General features: G+C 45.4%; 1 protein-coding gene across 1 annotated transcript in view; it reads right to left on the reverse strand.

The window, feature by feature from the left end:
• LOC309569087 (NACHT, LRR and PYD domains-containing protein 6-like) overlaps positions 1-16,308 on the reverse strand; it is a 179,654-nt gene that overhangs the window by 97,071 nt on the left and 66,275 nt on the right. Inside the window, exons 4-5 of the mRNA XM_082274851.1 lie at positions 9,248-9,267; positions 1,155-1,391 (exon numbers count right to left, since the gene is read on the reverse strand). Of these exons, the coding sequence (XP_082130977.1) occupies positions 1,155-1,391; positions 9,248-9,267 (257 nt within the window). The remainder of the gene's footprint in view (positions 1-1,154; positions 1,392-9,247; positions 9,268-16,308) is intronic.

Genomic DNA, 16,308 nt, shown 5'->3' on the forward strand with positions numbered 1-16,308 from the left:
GCTTTAAGGGTTTGTTTTATTTCTATCATAATGAAAAGAAATATAATTTCTGTCACCAGTGATAGCTAAGAGGGCTGTACCCAGCACAAATGTGGAAGCGATGACTTCTAAAGGGGCTGTGATCTCTAACAGTCTCAGGTAACATCTCCAGCCCTTGACCATCCCCATAATCTATGACCATCTCCTGTTGCATGTCTGCAGTCTCTGACAGCTTTCTGTAACATGACATTTACTGAATATTATGTGTGGCCCTTTGATGATGTCAGGGGCCACACTTAAGGTGCCTGATTTTAGGTATGGTGACCACTTGTCAGGACCTGGATGTGAACCCAAGACCTCTGTTTCATCTGGCAGTAATGCTTCTTACTAAGCCACTGGACAGTTCCCTGCCTGATCCCTTGGACAACCCTATTTTCTATCTTGTTACTCTCCAACCTTAAACTCCGTGATCCTCTCATGAACTTTCTGTTAAAGCCATGTTTTGCACTTTCTGTTTGCCAGATTATTGTGCTCTTTCCCCGCCAATATCTTGCTCCTTGTGTTCCTGCTGCTGTCCCTATATTCACCACCACTTGTTGCCGACCTTTGGCTTGTTCCTCAACTACCCTTCCGCTCTATCCCAACCTGCAGCCACTGGTTCAACCCTTTAGCCCAGGGGTCTTCAAACTACGGCCCTCCATTTTTTCAGGAACTACAATTCCCATTATGCCTAGTCATGTCTGTGAATGTCAGAGTTTACAATGCCTCATGGGACATGTAGTTCCACAACAGCTGGAGGGCCGTAGTTTAAGGGTCCCTGCTTTAGCCTATTTACTGAGTACACTTCTGCTTGATTGAACCCTGGCTTGCTCACCTCCTGGTGGGATAATGCTGAGGACCATGACCTGGAACTAGCATGCTACAAAACCCATCTCCATCATCAGGAGCTCTGGTGAAGACCAGATAGTTCTTAGACCTTGAGTAACCTGCTGTTGTATTTATCATGCTGGTTTCCCTGTGAGCCTTTCCACTGCTGTAGCTACTGGCCTCCAAGCTTGACCCCTGGACATGATACCACTGCTGCCCTAAAGTTGTTTCCTGGGTGCTCCTTCAAATATTGTACTAATCTTTTCTTCATTATAATTACAATAAATGGGCAACAAAATGATAAACACTTTGTATTTGACTGTTCTATTTCCCTGAAACTTGTACATGATGAGGGGAGTCAGATAAAGGCCACTGTCTTTGAAGAAGCACTCCTGGTCATGATAGATGTCCTTCAAGTTGATCTGGTTTATATCAAAAGTATGGTTTAAAAGACGTGCCTCATCACCCAGAGCCTCATTGTTCCCAGTGCAGTCTTCATCATCCATTTCATAAGTATTGGCAACTTGTCTCAAAGCTGCCTTCTCCTGAAAGAGAAATAATGTAGAATTTTCCATTCTAGTCATGAGCCCGTTAGTTAACAAACTTGCTGAATCAGCGAAAAAGCCCACTAAGAATCTTTCCTTGAATATACACATGGACACTTGTCCTGATTGCCACCTTTCCTAAATAGCTTCTCTCTCTTCAGTTTATTCAAGTCTATGAGCAAAACCACTGTACTGGATGACCCCAGTTCCACTAAACCAATCAGTCCACAAATTAGAACAGGTTTCCCATAGCCCCTGATGTCTTGTTTCTAGCTATTACAATGTATTACACCTAAACAAGTGTGCAAGGCTGCTGTACACAATGGCGTGCATATGGCGCCTTGTGGACTTTTTAAACCTGAGGCTTGAATGGGATCATTGCTGGATGGTCTTTCAGTGTGCATCTTTGTTATCCTTGATCCTGAATCCTGCTTAACTCCAGCTATTGACCCAGCTTTTGTCTCCCCTGCCTCTGGGCCACCTCAGCCTACTTACGTCTGCTGCCTACCTGTGTTACCAACCTCTTGACCAAGATTTTGCCTATCAATTCTGTACTTCGCTGTCTGACCGTTACCAACCTCTGACCTTGACAATAGAAATAGAAGGCACAAGCTAGTTGTCTCATAAGTTATACATATACTAAACCAAGGATGATAAAAACAAATACTCCAGAATATAATAGACAAAGTCCGCAACAGGAGTATAAAGATTATGAGTAAAAGGACAAGCAGAGGTATAGATCCCCCCCCGAGGTAGTAAGGGAAAGAGTGTTCATCCACAAATGGCAGTCTCTAAATGGGACCTGAAGCAGATTCCAACACAAGCTGAGAAGAAAGAGGGAGAGAAGCACCTCTAAGTGTTGACATTAGTAAAGATTTATTGAGGACAGACAAATGGCAACTCACATAGGGGCGGTATATAAGGCACGTGAAATAAATACCGTATTTTCCGGCGTATAAGACGGCTGGGCGTATAAGACGACCCCCCCTAATTTTCAAGTTAAAACATAGGTTTTGGGCTATACTCACCGTATAAGACTACCCCCTTCCGAAGCAAGGCAACACCATTGAAAAACATCAGATTTCTCATAGATCTCCAAGGTACCCCACGTACTGTAATACATGTAATCTCTCATAATATCTCCAAGGTACCCTAAGTATAAGTATTACCAGTAAATGTAATCTCAAGACGCTGGCTGTGTGGGAATCCTGTACCGGTATACCGCATGTACCGTAGCTTCGGCTACATAGAGTATACCGCGCTGAGCCAATCACAGTGAGCGATGTATTCTATTATTGAATGCAAAGCCTGCTCGGATTGGCAGAGTCAGAGAGGCGGGCTGATGTTACTCCGCCAATCCGAGCAGGCTTTGCATTCAATAATAGAATACATCGCTCTCCCTGATTGGCTCAGCGCGGTACACTGTATGTAGCCGAAGCTACGGTACATACAGTATACCGGTACAGGATTTCCACACAGCCAGCGTCTTGAGAAATGACATCTATCGGAAATACTTATACTTAGGTTACCTTGGAGATATTATACTCAGCGTATAAGACGACCCCCCATTTTTGAGGGATTTTTTTGAGGTTCAAAAGTAGTCTTATACGCCAGAAAATACAATATTTAAGATAAGCCTTCATCAGTGTATGGTAATCTGGAAAGCCGTCTCAACCCCACTCAGTTCCAGGAAGTCAGCTGTACATCCAGTGACATCTTCAGGCCTCATGCGGCGCTCCATGAGTGGTTCAGCCCTCTCTCCCGGATCCCTTCCATCTTACGGCCAACTTCCTGGAACCAAGTGGAGTGGAACAGCGTTCGGAGACGGTGTGAGTTGCCTATGTTAGTTGCTATTTGTCTATCCTCAATAAATCTTTACTAACGTCTACACTTAGAGGCGCCTCTCTCCCTCTTTTTCTCAACCTCTGACCTTAATCCTGTTCATAGTTTGATGGCTTATTGCCCAGCTGTTACCGAATTTGGCTTGTGACCCAGCTCTGCTCCCTACTGGTCTGGGTGAACTTGGGTTGCTGCACTTCTGCTGGCCTGACATAGTTCCAGCTTTATGACACCTGTGCACTTCCATTGCCCTAGCAGTTCCAGTCTCAAACTCAGATGGAAATTTCTAGAGGCCACCCTTATCATCTCGAGCTTCAAGAATGAGTAAGATTCCAGCAGTGCAGAACTGAAAATTTACACAAGAAGATATTGCTGCTGGAATTTCCAAAGGGCTTCCCATGGGGGGGGGGGGGGGGGGGTTACAGCCATCACTAAACTCCACCCCCTCACGATTCTGCAGCTGCCCTCTCCTCATCTGTCCTCTCTGGTTTACACAAAATCTGGGGCTGCAGCCATGGGCGTCCGCAGAACTTTTTTCAGGGGGGGGGGGGGGCATCATTTTAAGGTCACCTATGCTCTGCCCCTTTTCAACAATTTCATGAAGGGGAGGGGCTTATTCATTATACTTATTTTGAAAATTTATTTTTAAAGAGCAAACAGCAGCATTTATTTTTAAAGCATTTGTTAACCTAAAAAAAAATTGATTCTGTTTCCTTAAATCATGTCATACAGCACAGTGCTTTGCTGTTTAATTTGGCCCCTTCTATCACCTGAAATACCTGGCTGATCCTGCCTGCCTATGTCCTCCCCTCTGTAAACTGACCACAGTATATCATGGCTGCTGAGCCCTGACACTGTGGTCAGTCTATGTGCCTCCTGTCCTCCTCTGTCCTCTCTCCCCCTTCTCTCCCTGCCTGTCTGCCACTGTGTCAGTGCCCGTCCCCCTTCCCCTCCTGCTGCTGTAGTTTAATTTAAAGTTTTATATTCTGTCTACAGTCTGTTTAATAATCCTGTGTGCCCCTGTGTCTGTGTTTTATACAAAATAAGCCATTCTTTACAAGTTTTCAAAGCGCCATTCATCGCTCACGTGACCTGTCACCTCTCTCCTCCTCCTCCCCTACCAACTGACATCAGTGAGGAATCCTCAGCCCTGCCCACTGCAGGCAGCTGTCAGACAGGGAGAGGAGAGAGCTAACGGGTCTCGTGAGCGGTGCTCAGCCCTCTGGAAACTGGTAAAGAACGGCTTATTTTTTTAAAACACATACACAGACACACAGGATTATTAAACAGACCAGACAGGATGGTATAGAGTGGCTTAACAACCACTTGAAAGGGGAAGTTGAGATTCCAGGGAGGGGGGGGGGGGCATTTGCCCCCCCTTGCCCCTACCTGCGGATGCCCATGGCTGCAGCCTGCTATTCAGGGCTATTCTGGGCAGGAAGAGAGTAAAAACTGACAGCTGGTTTTGAGAAAAATTTACAAACATGCTTTCATTCTTGAAAACACAAGCTGACAAAAGCACAAGCCAGGTACTGCACTAGTTGGAAACAGCATAGTGTAGTACCTGGCTTGTGCTATTGTCAGATTGTGTTTTTGTGAAGGTAAACGCACCTCAAGCTGCAACCATTCACAACACAAGCTGTCAGTTTTCTGAGTGACCCTGAGTTCTCGTTCCTAGTTCCTGTATCTCCATACATATCTGTGTTCTCATTGCCTTCCTGTGTCTCCATGCACCTCATGCCTATAGTAGCTCTCACTACTGTGTTCCTGTGTTCCCTTACCCCTGTGTCCACAGTATCTTCAAGTCCAGTGTCCCTGAAGTTCTGGCGTCCCCAAGTCCCTGTGTCCCTTTCGGTTATCAACCTCAGCCTTGTATCTGACCATGCTTGTCCACTGCTTGCCCTGTCCCCATTTCCAAAACTGCCTATCAATTTGGTACTTCCTTCTGGTTCTTTGCCTGGTCAGCTGTCGTCTGCCGGGGTGTATCCAAGGGCGGCAATCTGGGAGCCAGGGCTGGGACAAGGGGTGGGCAGGAGGGTCGGCTGCCCTGGGCACTATGGCATCATATGAGCTGGGTAGGGGCACCACAAGGAGTTGGGGGGGGGTTGTGTTCAGAAGGGGAATTTAGATGGCAGCAGGGGTGAGAATTGTTCTAGGAGGGAAAATTTGGGGAGTTGTGCTAGGAATGGTGATTTGTGTAGGGAAGGTGGATAGGGGAAGAGGATTTGTGCTAAGAGGGGGGGATTTGGGGGGCTTGTGCTATAAAAAATGTAATGGTAGAGGGTAAATATTTTTTTGGGGGGGGGGGATTTTTGCTGACACATAATGCTCATACATCCTAAGGGGGGGGGGGTGTAATTTGGCATGTTCACCCTGGGCTCTAGATCAGTGTTTCTCAACCTTTTTCCAGTTGGGGCGCCCTTGAAAAGCATTTTCAGTCTTGAGGCATCCCTATTCAAGGCTTGAGTCACGTTACTGTGTGTCGCGGAACACACGCAAAATTGCGCCATAAATTGTTGGCACTGTAGGGGGAAGCAGAGAGCACAGCACACTTACCCCCCTTTACTTTCACTTTTGAGGCTGACTGAGCCCTTTATCAGTGCTGATGTACAGTTTGCCAGGGGATCGGGAGATAGGGCTCATCTGATAGCCCTTCTCTCCCATGATCCTGTGGCACACCTTAGAACCTCTGGCGGCACACCAGTGTGCCGCAGCACGCTGGTTGAAAAAGGCTGCTCTAGATGACCTTGTCCCGGTGTTCCGTGAAAAATCCATACCCGTGAGAAAACCATACCCTAGTCACTTCCGGTTCCGCTACGGAGGGTATGGATTTCTCACGGTAGTTACACTTGCGGCGCTTACATCAAAACAGCTCATTTGAAACGTAAATCATCTCCGCTCTTCGCCCTGTCACTGCCCTCATCTCCGGTAATAAATATAAAAGCGGATCACGGAGCCACGATCGCCGTCACATTTACATCACATACACCCGCCACCGCTTTCATATTTATTACCGGAGATCAGGGCAGTGACAGGGCGAAGAGCGGAGATGATTTACGTTTCAGATGAGCTGTTTTAATGTAAGCGCCGCAAGATTTACATTAGACACAGTGCCGTGAGAATTTCATGCCCACCGAGCATGCGCACTTGTCTCATTCTTTAATGTTCAATCACGTATCCGGGACTCTGAGCATGCGCACTGCTGCGCTGCTCAGCTGTTTCAGCCCGGAAGTGACGAGGGTATGGTTTCTCCACGGGGTATGGTTTTTTAACGTTACACCGGCACTGCTGGGAGCTGTCCTTCAGCAAAGGCCATCACATTTTGTATGGTGCGCATGTACACCAGGCATCTCCTTTGACTTTGTGTCTTGGCCCTTTTTAGGGCACTAACCTCCACCAGAGGATCCACAATCCCACTAGTTATAACACACAGGCACACTTTAATGGAAAACTATAAACATTTAGTGCCAATTGCATTTCGTTATTTACGGTAATTTGAACTTACTACATTTTTGAGTGGTTTTCTATCAACTTATATAAAATAATTACCAAATATTTAATACAGGCCACTCCCATGACAAAGAATTCCCAGAGCACTATGGATTTTCCAAGGAGAAAGCACAGCAGAGGTTGCTTGAAATCTCTCGAATTGAACGTTTGCACAGAGAAAGTGGGGACAGTTATATTTGAACTTGAAAAGATGCTTTACATGTATATGGTATTTCAAAGCAATTCAAGTCATCTTGACTCATCGTGAATAAAATAGTAATAAGGTTTCATTTGTTTTTTTCAATTTGTACGGAATTGTCACAATGTTTGAAGTACTGTACAGTAGCTATTGCAATCAAACCAATTTTTTTTTTACTATTTTAGGCCCCATGCGCACTTCGTGTTTAGCCCCAGTGCATGAGTCTCGGGCATTAAGCCCTTGTTCACATTAAATGCGGCTTTGAAATTGTGTGACTTCTTCTGAAATCGCTCAATTTCAAAGTCGCATGTCAGCGCGACTTCAGGTGCGACTCGGAAGGCATCTGTGCGGCTTCATGCGCAGATGTCTATGCAAGTTGCACCTGAAATCGCCAAAAGTAATGCAGGAACTACTTTTCAAATCGATGCGGCACCGCAAAGTGGGCATCGCACCGACTTGTGCCAGTGCCATTGCCAACAATGGGGAGTGACTTGTCATGCGATTTGACCTGTCCGGTGTGAATAGGGGGCTAAGGCTTAGTTCACACCTATGCTTTTTTTAATGCTTTTTGCAGAAACGCAGTACAGTCCATTTAATATTTCACATCTATGCTTCTTTTTCAGCTGCTGCGTTTTTAGAAAGGGTCAGGGACTTTTCTAATCACTTCCCCCTGGGGTAGATCATATGACATCCTGGGCTTTAGGTGGGAATATCTGAATGATGGGTGCAGCTGCAGGCATCATTCAGATATCATTTTTTCAGCCGGCGATTCCCTTCACCATAAGAACAATTTTAGCGTCTGTTCAGCCGCTTAATCGTTCTTACAGGCGGCGGGAGGGGACATCCCCTCTCCAGTGCTTCTACTAGCTCACATGTGCGATCGGCAAGCCAGAGATGGAATCGGCCGCCGGCGGAAGTTTCACCATAGAGACTGCGGGGACCAGATGGTCCCCGGCAGTCTCTATGACTCTCGGAGGCTCGGGCACGACGTGATGACGTCACGCAAAGCCTGGCAGTTTTCAATACTGCAGCTGAATAGCCGAGCTCGTTTTTTTTTTTTTTTTGTTCAGGCTTTCTAGTCTGTAGGAGAGATCTGAGGTCCTACTGACCCCAGATCTCTCCATAAAGAGGATCTATCATGCACTATTCCTATTACAAGGGATGTTTTTTTATTTTTTCTAGCCTGTAGGAGAGATGTGAGGTCTTACTGACCCCAGATCTCTCCATACAGAGGACCTGTCATGCACTATTCCTATTACAAGGGATGTTTTTTTATTTTTTATTTCAGTCTTTCTAGCCTGTAGGAGAGATGTGAGGTCTTGCTGACCCCAGATTTCTCCATAAAGAGGACCTGTCATGCACTATTCCTATTAAAAGGGATGTTTCCATTCCCTGTAATAGGAATAAAAGTGATAAAAAAAAAAAAATTAAGGGAAAGTGTAAAAATAAAAAATAAAAACAAAATAGTTTGGCGTCATTCCACGAGTGTGCACAATTTTAAAGCGGGACATGTTAGGTATCTAATTACTCGGTGTAACATCATCTTTCACATTATACAAAAAATTGGGCTAACTTCAGTGTTTTTTTTTTTTCTTAATTCATAAAACATTTTTTTTCCCCAAAAAAACGCGTTTGAAAAATTTCTGCGCAAATACCGTGTGACATAGATAGTTGCAATGACCGCCATTTTATTCCCTAGGGTCTCTGCTAAAAAATATATATAATGTTTGGGGGTTATAAGTAATTTTCTAGCAACAAAATGATGATTTTTACATGTAGGAGCGCCAGAAATCGCGCGGTATGGAAGTGGTTAAAAGCAAAACTCAAGAGACTTCAATGGAGAAGCTGCAGAAAAGCATGAAGTGCGTTTTTATTGCCGCAATTTGCGTTTTTGAATCCACCTAACAACAAAATTGGCCAACAAAAAAGCATAAAAATCACAAAATGAAAAACGCGCGAAAAATGTGTCAAAAAACGCAAAATGCACCGCAAAAAGCACTGCAGAAATGGATCAAAGCAAACTGCATAGGTGTGAACCGAGCCTCAGGTGGCAGGTGATGGGCACTGGTGCATTGTCCAGTCCTGCCGGCTGCCGCCATCCATTTGTCAAGTTCTATGAGAAGCTGTGAGCTGCTAAGGCTGGACGGGACTGGTCAGTGCACCGCGCTGTACTTGAGTTTGGGGCCGCATGCCCGCAGGGACAAATGCTTGGAATGCAGACTGCTTGCACCCGTATCTTCTGACCTGAACTGGCGCTAAACGCTCAGTGTGCAATGGGGCCTTAGATTTAATGTCTATTGTTTGTAAATTTCTGAATGATTTTCCTTACCTTGTTCATATCCACACACTCTGAAATGACAAAAAAAAATAAAAAATTTAAACTTCTGATCTGTTGAGTAGTTTAATTAAACTATTTTAATATTTGACATCAAATATGCGTCTGGATTTTATAGTATAAAGGAGGCAGTAATACAATTCTGACAGAAGTAGTGCAGTTTACCTAAGTGGGAATGGATGGGTGGGTGGTTTTAACAGTAGTTGTTAGAAAGGTACTCCTATCCTTTAAAACAGTGTCAAACACAAGGCCTGTGGGCCGAATCTGGCCCTCCAGGTCATTTCATGTGGCCCTCATACCCAGGGCCGGTGCTATCAATAAGGAGACCTAGGCAGCCGCCTAGGGTGCAACTTAGCAGAAGGTGCCGGCGGAGCCTGACCCGAGGTAAGTGACTTACCGTAATTCACTAGTGGCGGCCGGCCCATCCTTTAGGGGAGCAGGGGCGCCACCCCCCATACATTCGTCCGGCCCCCAAATCTACATGCAGGGTGCCATGGATTCCAATGGGTTTTTTTTTTTTAAGCACATGGTTAGAGCCAGAGGCTCTAATAGGCTTCAAAAAAGGGTGGGCTCGGGGCGCAGGGCACTGCGCCCTGAGCCCACCCAGTTGTGTGACAATAGCGAATTAATATTTGCAATTGCCACACTGATTCTCCTCCCGGCCAATCAGAAAGCGGTACCTGAGACCTGTTTCCCAATTGGCCAAAGGTGAAGGCATCCTATTGGCGGAGGAGGAGGGAGGAGAGGGCCGCCGAGAGGGGGAAGCCGTCCAGAGGAACAAGGTAAGTGAACTGGCGCCCAGGGGAAGGATATGGTGTGGACTGGACTCTGGAGTGACTGAGGGGGGGGGGGGGGGTTCATGGCCAGGTCCGTCTGCCGCTACCCGACCGATGGAGCACCAGCTGCCACTGGTTTTAACCCCTTCAGCAACTTGGGATGGGGGGTGGGAGAGCATATGGCGGGGCGGCAATTTTTATTTTGCCTAGGGTGGCAAGAATCCTTGCACCGGCCCTGCTCACACCTCTCCTGCAGCTGTGTCATCCTCCTCATCTCCAACCCCACCTTGTCTCAGCAGTCAGCAGCAGAGAGGAAAGCTCTCCTCTGCCAGATCCTGCTCTTCTCTGTGCATCTTGGAAAAGGTTCATCTCTGCCCTGTCCTGTCTCAGCAGTTTGCAGCAGGGAGGAGGATAGAGCTCCTCCTACAGATCCTGCGCCTCTCTATGCAGCCATAGCATCTCTCATCTCTGCCTCCCCCGGCCCCAGCATTTAGCAGACTCTGGCCCTCCTATGGTCTTCTTCCAGACCCTGCATTTTCTGCTTCTCTGCTCCCCCTCCAGCTTCTTCCTGGTAGCAGCACAAGGTAAGGGGGTTGCACTGTGATGTAAGGGAGGGTGAGGGACTCTTAAATTCTGATGTTATGGGGGGGGGTTCTTGATATTTAATTTAAGGGGGGTGGTGTTGGGGGTGGGGTGCTCTCAATATCTAGTCTTACAGATACAACCAACCCTTTGAGGGCAACCAAAATACTGATGTGGCCCGAAATGAAATTTGAGTTCGACACCGCTGCATTAAAAGGTCAGTCCACCTTTAGTAGATATTTTATTAATAAGGGTGCCTAGTAGGCTCAGTCAGACCCTGGCTTTTTAATGTCTTGGATACCCCAACAGTGAGATCTCCCGATCATAATTCCCAACTGTGTTAATTTCTTTCGGGGAGTTTTGGGGGTTCCCCGGCCACCTTTGTGTGTTCCAGCTACTCCTATTGCATTTTTTCCATAAGATAAGGGAAATAAAAAATTCAGCAGGGATGAGGGCCCCTTTGTAATGGGCACAGCAGGTGTGCAGGGTCATGAACCCAGATCAGGTATGGTTGGAACCCCTCATAATGGGCACAGCAGGTGTACAGACCCGGGAACTCAGCACAGGGATGGTGGGAACCCCTCATAATGGGCACAGCAGGTGTACAGACCCGGGGACTCAGCACAGGGATGGTGGGAACCCCTCATAATGAGCACAGCGGGTGTACAGACCTGGGAACTCAGCACAGGGATAGTGGGAACCCCTCATAATGAGCACAGCGGGTGTACAGACCTGGGAACTCAGCACAGGGATGGTGGGAACCCCCATAATGAACACAGCAGGTGTACAGACCAAGGAACTCAGTATGAGGATGGTGGGAACCCCTCATAATGGGCACAGCTGGTGCACAGACCTGGGGGGAACTCAGCACAGGGATGGTGGGAACCCCCCATAATGGGAACAGCAGGGGTACAGACTCGGGAACTCAGCACAGGGATGGTGGGAACTCCTCATAATGGGCACAACAGGTGTACAGACCCGGGAACTCAGCAAAAGGATGAGGAGAACCTATTATACTGGGCATAGCTGGTGTACAGACCCGGGAACTCAGTAGAGATCTCACCAGTAGAGTTATCAAGGATTTGAGGAGTCTGTGAGGGAGCTTAACTCTGGAGCATTCACCAAACAGTAGAATATTACGTTTGTACCTCTATAACTGAGTGTCATATAGAAAGGTTTGTTTTTACTTATGTTGACTTCAGTGTTGGGGGTGACTAGTTACGGGAAGTAACTGATTACAGTAACTACATTACTTTTTTTGGTAACTAAGTAATGTAACTAGTTACAATACTAATATTGGTAACTACACTACTTTACTAGGCTATAGGAGGTATCTACACTACTTTACTAGACTATAGGAGGTAACTACACTACTTTACTAGACTATAGGAGGTAACTACACTACTTTACTAGGCTATAGGAGGTAACTACACTACTTTACTAGGCTATAGGAGGTAACTACACTACTTTACTAGGCTATAGGAGGTAACTACACTACTTTACTAGGCTATAGGGGGTAACTACACTACTTTACTAGGCTATAGGAGGTAACTACACGACTTTACTAGACTATAGGAGGTAACTACACGACTTTACTAGGCTATAGGAGGTAACTACACTACTTTACTAGGCTATAGGAGGTAACTACACTACTTTACTAGGCTATAGGAGGTAACTACACTACTTTACTAGGCTATAGGAGGTAACTACACTACTTTACTAGGTTATAGGAGGTATCTACACTACTTTACTAGACTATAGGAGGTAACTACACTACTTTACTAGGCTATAGGAGATAACTACACTACTTTACTAGGATATAGGAGGTAACTACACTACTTTACTAGGCTATAGGAGGTAACTACACGACTTTACTAGGCTATAGGAGGTAACTACACTACTTTACTAGGCTATAGGAGATAACTACACTACTTTACTAGGATATAGGAGGTAACTACACTACAGAGGCATAACTAGAACCTTCAGGGCCCCGGTGCAAGAAACCATGCAGGGCCCCCCGGACACCTGGCCGGGGCCCTTCCCATTAAGCCTGGGGCTCCTCCCACTGATCCTGGGGCCCTTCACTCTCGTTGCGGGGCCCTTTATTACGTTCCCACAGTGGGACCCTTTCACAAGTTCTGCAGTTGGCCCAGTGGGGGGGGGGGGGGGGGACCAGAGGAGCACACAGGGGCCCAGAGACAGCAGAACACAAGTGAACTGGATAGGAGGGGTGGCAGGGGCAGCATACAGAGGAACCAATCTCCTCCATTTTCTTCCTGCAGCTACAGGAGGAAAAAGGAGGACAGTGATTTCTCTACATGCTGCCCCCCCCCGCCCCTCCTATCCAGGTATACAGTGGAGCTGCACGGGCCCCCTGGAGCATGGGGCCCGGTTGCAATTGCAACCCCTGCAAACCCTGTAGTTACGCCCCTGCTACACTACTTTACTAGGCTATAGGAGGTAACTACACTACTTTACTAGGCTATAGGAGGTAACTACACTACTTTACTAGGCTATAGGAGGTAACTACACTACTTTACTAGGCTATAGGAGGTATCTACACTACTTTACTAGGATATAGGAGGTAACTACACTACTTTACTAGGCTATAGGAGGTAACTACACTACTTTACTAGGCTATAGGAGTTAACTACACTACTTTACTAGGCTATAGGAGGTAACTACACTACTTTACTAGACTATAGGAGGTAACTACACTACTTTCCTAGGATATAGGAGGTAACTACACTACTTTACTAGGCTATAGGAGGTAACTACACTACTTTACTAGGCTATAGGAGGTAACTACACTACTTTACTAGGATATAGGAGGTAACTACACTACTTTACTAGACTATAGGAGGTAACTACACTACTTTACTAGGCTATAGGAGGTAACTACACTACTTTACTAGGCTATAGGAGGTAACTACACTACTTTACTAGGATATAGGAGGTAACTACACTACTTTACTAGGCTATAGGAGGTAACTACACTACTTTACTAGGCTATGGGAGTTAACTACACTACTTTACTAGACTATAGGAGGTAACTACACTACTTTACTAGGCTATGGGAGTTAACTACACTACTTTACTAGACTATAGGAGGTAACTACACTACTTTACTAGGCTATAGGAGGTAACTACACTACTTTACTAGGCTATGGGAGGTAACTACACTACTTTACTAGGCTATAGGAGGTAACTACACTACTTTACTAGACTATAGGAGGTAACTACACTACTTTACTAGGCTATGGGAGGTAACTACACTACTTTACTAGGCTATAGGAGGTAACTACACTACTTTACTAGGCTATAGGAGGAAACTACACTACTTTACTAGGCTATAGGAGGTAACTACACTACTTTACTAGGCTATAGGAGGTAACTACACTACTTTACTAGGCTATAGGAGGTAACTACACTACTTTACTAGGCTATAGGAGGTAACTACACTACTTTACTAGGATATAGGAGGTAACTACACTACTTTACTAGACTATAGGAGGTAACTACACTACTTTACTAGGCTATAGGAGGTAACTACACTACTTTACTAGGCTATGGGAGGTAACTACACTACTTTACTAGGCTATAGGAGGTAACTACACTACTTTACTAGACTATAGGAGGTAACTACACTACTTTACTAGGCTATGGGAGGTAACTACACTACTTTACTAGGCTATAGGAGGTAACTACACTACTTTACTAGGCTATAGGAGGAAACTACACTACTTTACTAGGCTATAGGAGGTAACTACACTACTTTACTAGGCTATAGGAGGTAACTACACTACTTTACTAGGCTATAGGAGGTAACTACACTACTTTACTAGGTTATAGGAGGTATCTACACTACTTTACTAGACTATAGGAGGTAACTACACTACTTTACTAGGCTATAGGAGATAACTACACTACTTTACTAGGATATAGGAGGTAACTACACTACTTTACTAGGCTATAGGAGGTAACTACACTACTTTACTAGGCTATAGGAGATAACTACACTACTTTACTAGGATATAGGAGGTAACTACACTACAGAGGCATAACTAGAACCTTCAGGGCCCCGGTGCAAGAAACCATGCAGGGCCCCCCGGACACCTGGCCGGGGCCCTTCCCATTAAGCCTGGGGCTCCTCCCACTGATCCTGGGGCCCTTCACTCTCGTTGCGGGGCCCTTTATTACGTTCCCACAGTGGGACCCTTTCACAAGTTCTGCAGTTGGCCCAGTGGGGGGGGGGGGGGGACCAGAGGAGCACACAGGGGCCCAGAGACAGCAGAACACAAGTGAACTGGATAGGAGGGGTGGCAGGGGCAGCATACAGAGGAACCAATCTCCTCCATTTTCTTCCTGCAGCTACAGGAGGAAAAAGGAGGACAGTGATTTCTCTACATGCTGCCCCCCCCCCGCCCCTCCTATCCAGGTATACAGTGGAGCTGCACGGGCCCCCTGAAGCATGGGGCCCGGTTGCAATTGCAACCCCTGCAAACCCTGTAGTTACGCCCCTGCTACACTACTTTACTAGGCTATAGGAGGTAACTACACTACTTTACTAGGCTATAGGGGGTAACTACACTACTTTAGTAGGCTATAGGAACGCGCTTTCCTGCGTTACCCAAGCCGTGCGATACAATCGTTATTTGGAAGAATAGAGAGGGATGAAGTTTATGACTTTTTGTTGCACTTTATGTTTTATTCTGTTTTTTCAGGTTTTGTTCTCATGTTTCCCAAAGCCTGTGCATATACAATAAACTCTATGCAGAAAGAGTGTCATGTATCTTCTTCTACACGGTCAATTAAGAAAGAGGAAAGTAAAGTAATAAGTAGTGAAGTTACTTTTCAAATGCAGTAACTAGTAAAGTAATCTCATTACAATTTACAGAAGTAACTAGTTACATTTTTTGAGTAACTACCCCAACACTGATTGACTTTTCTTTCAGCCCTTCTAATTGCTGGTTTATGGCCCTGCTGCCGTGTCAAGGAAGATATACAGTACTATACATAATATAACAGAATTAATAGTTAGTAAACTTACTTTTTTTTTTTCTACAATAAAGCCAGATGCAAACAAGTACTATGACTATAAACACGATGATACCAGAGACAGCAATTCCAATATAGTACCTATCACGGCCCTGAATGTGCTCCGTCTTCTTTTTCTCTGTGAAATTATGATAATAATATTAATATATAACAGCCACAACTATTTGCAGAAGTAACAAGAAAAGCCGGCACACAAATGCTTCCTTTTGATGCGATTTATTCCAGCATGAGAGCAGTGTACAACATGGTAAAACTCTAACGCGTTTCGTCCATAGCCTTACTCATAGCCAAAGTAACATGATGTCATTGTTCTCAAACTTTTTGAAAAGTTGCCAGATGTGCACCATGACAAAACAATGAGTAGCGCCCATAAAAACACATATTGGTACAATATCAACTCTTAATAAGTTCTGTGGCCGCCAGAGGTTTTTAAAGGAAACCTCCAAACAGTTTTCCATGATGCCTTTTTGTAAAGTTCAAAGCTGTATTCGCACCTAGTGTTTTTATAAATAGGCTTTTTTTTGCATGTTTTTTTGTGCACGTTTTTTCGTGTGACACGCATAGGGCAGCCCATCGATTTTAATAGACTGTCCTATGCCCGACAAATGCATATAAATAGCTCGTGTAGCTTTTTTCCGC

Source organism: Pelophylax lessonae (assembly GCF_965119305.1).
Source record: "Pelophylax lessonae genome assembly, chromosome: 13".
Taxonomy (NCBI): Eukaryota; Metazoa; Chordata; class Amphibia; order Anura; family Ranidae; genus Pelophylax; species Pelophylax lessonae.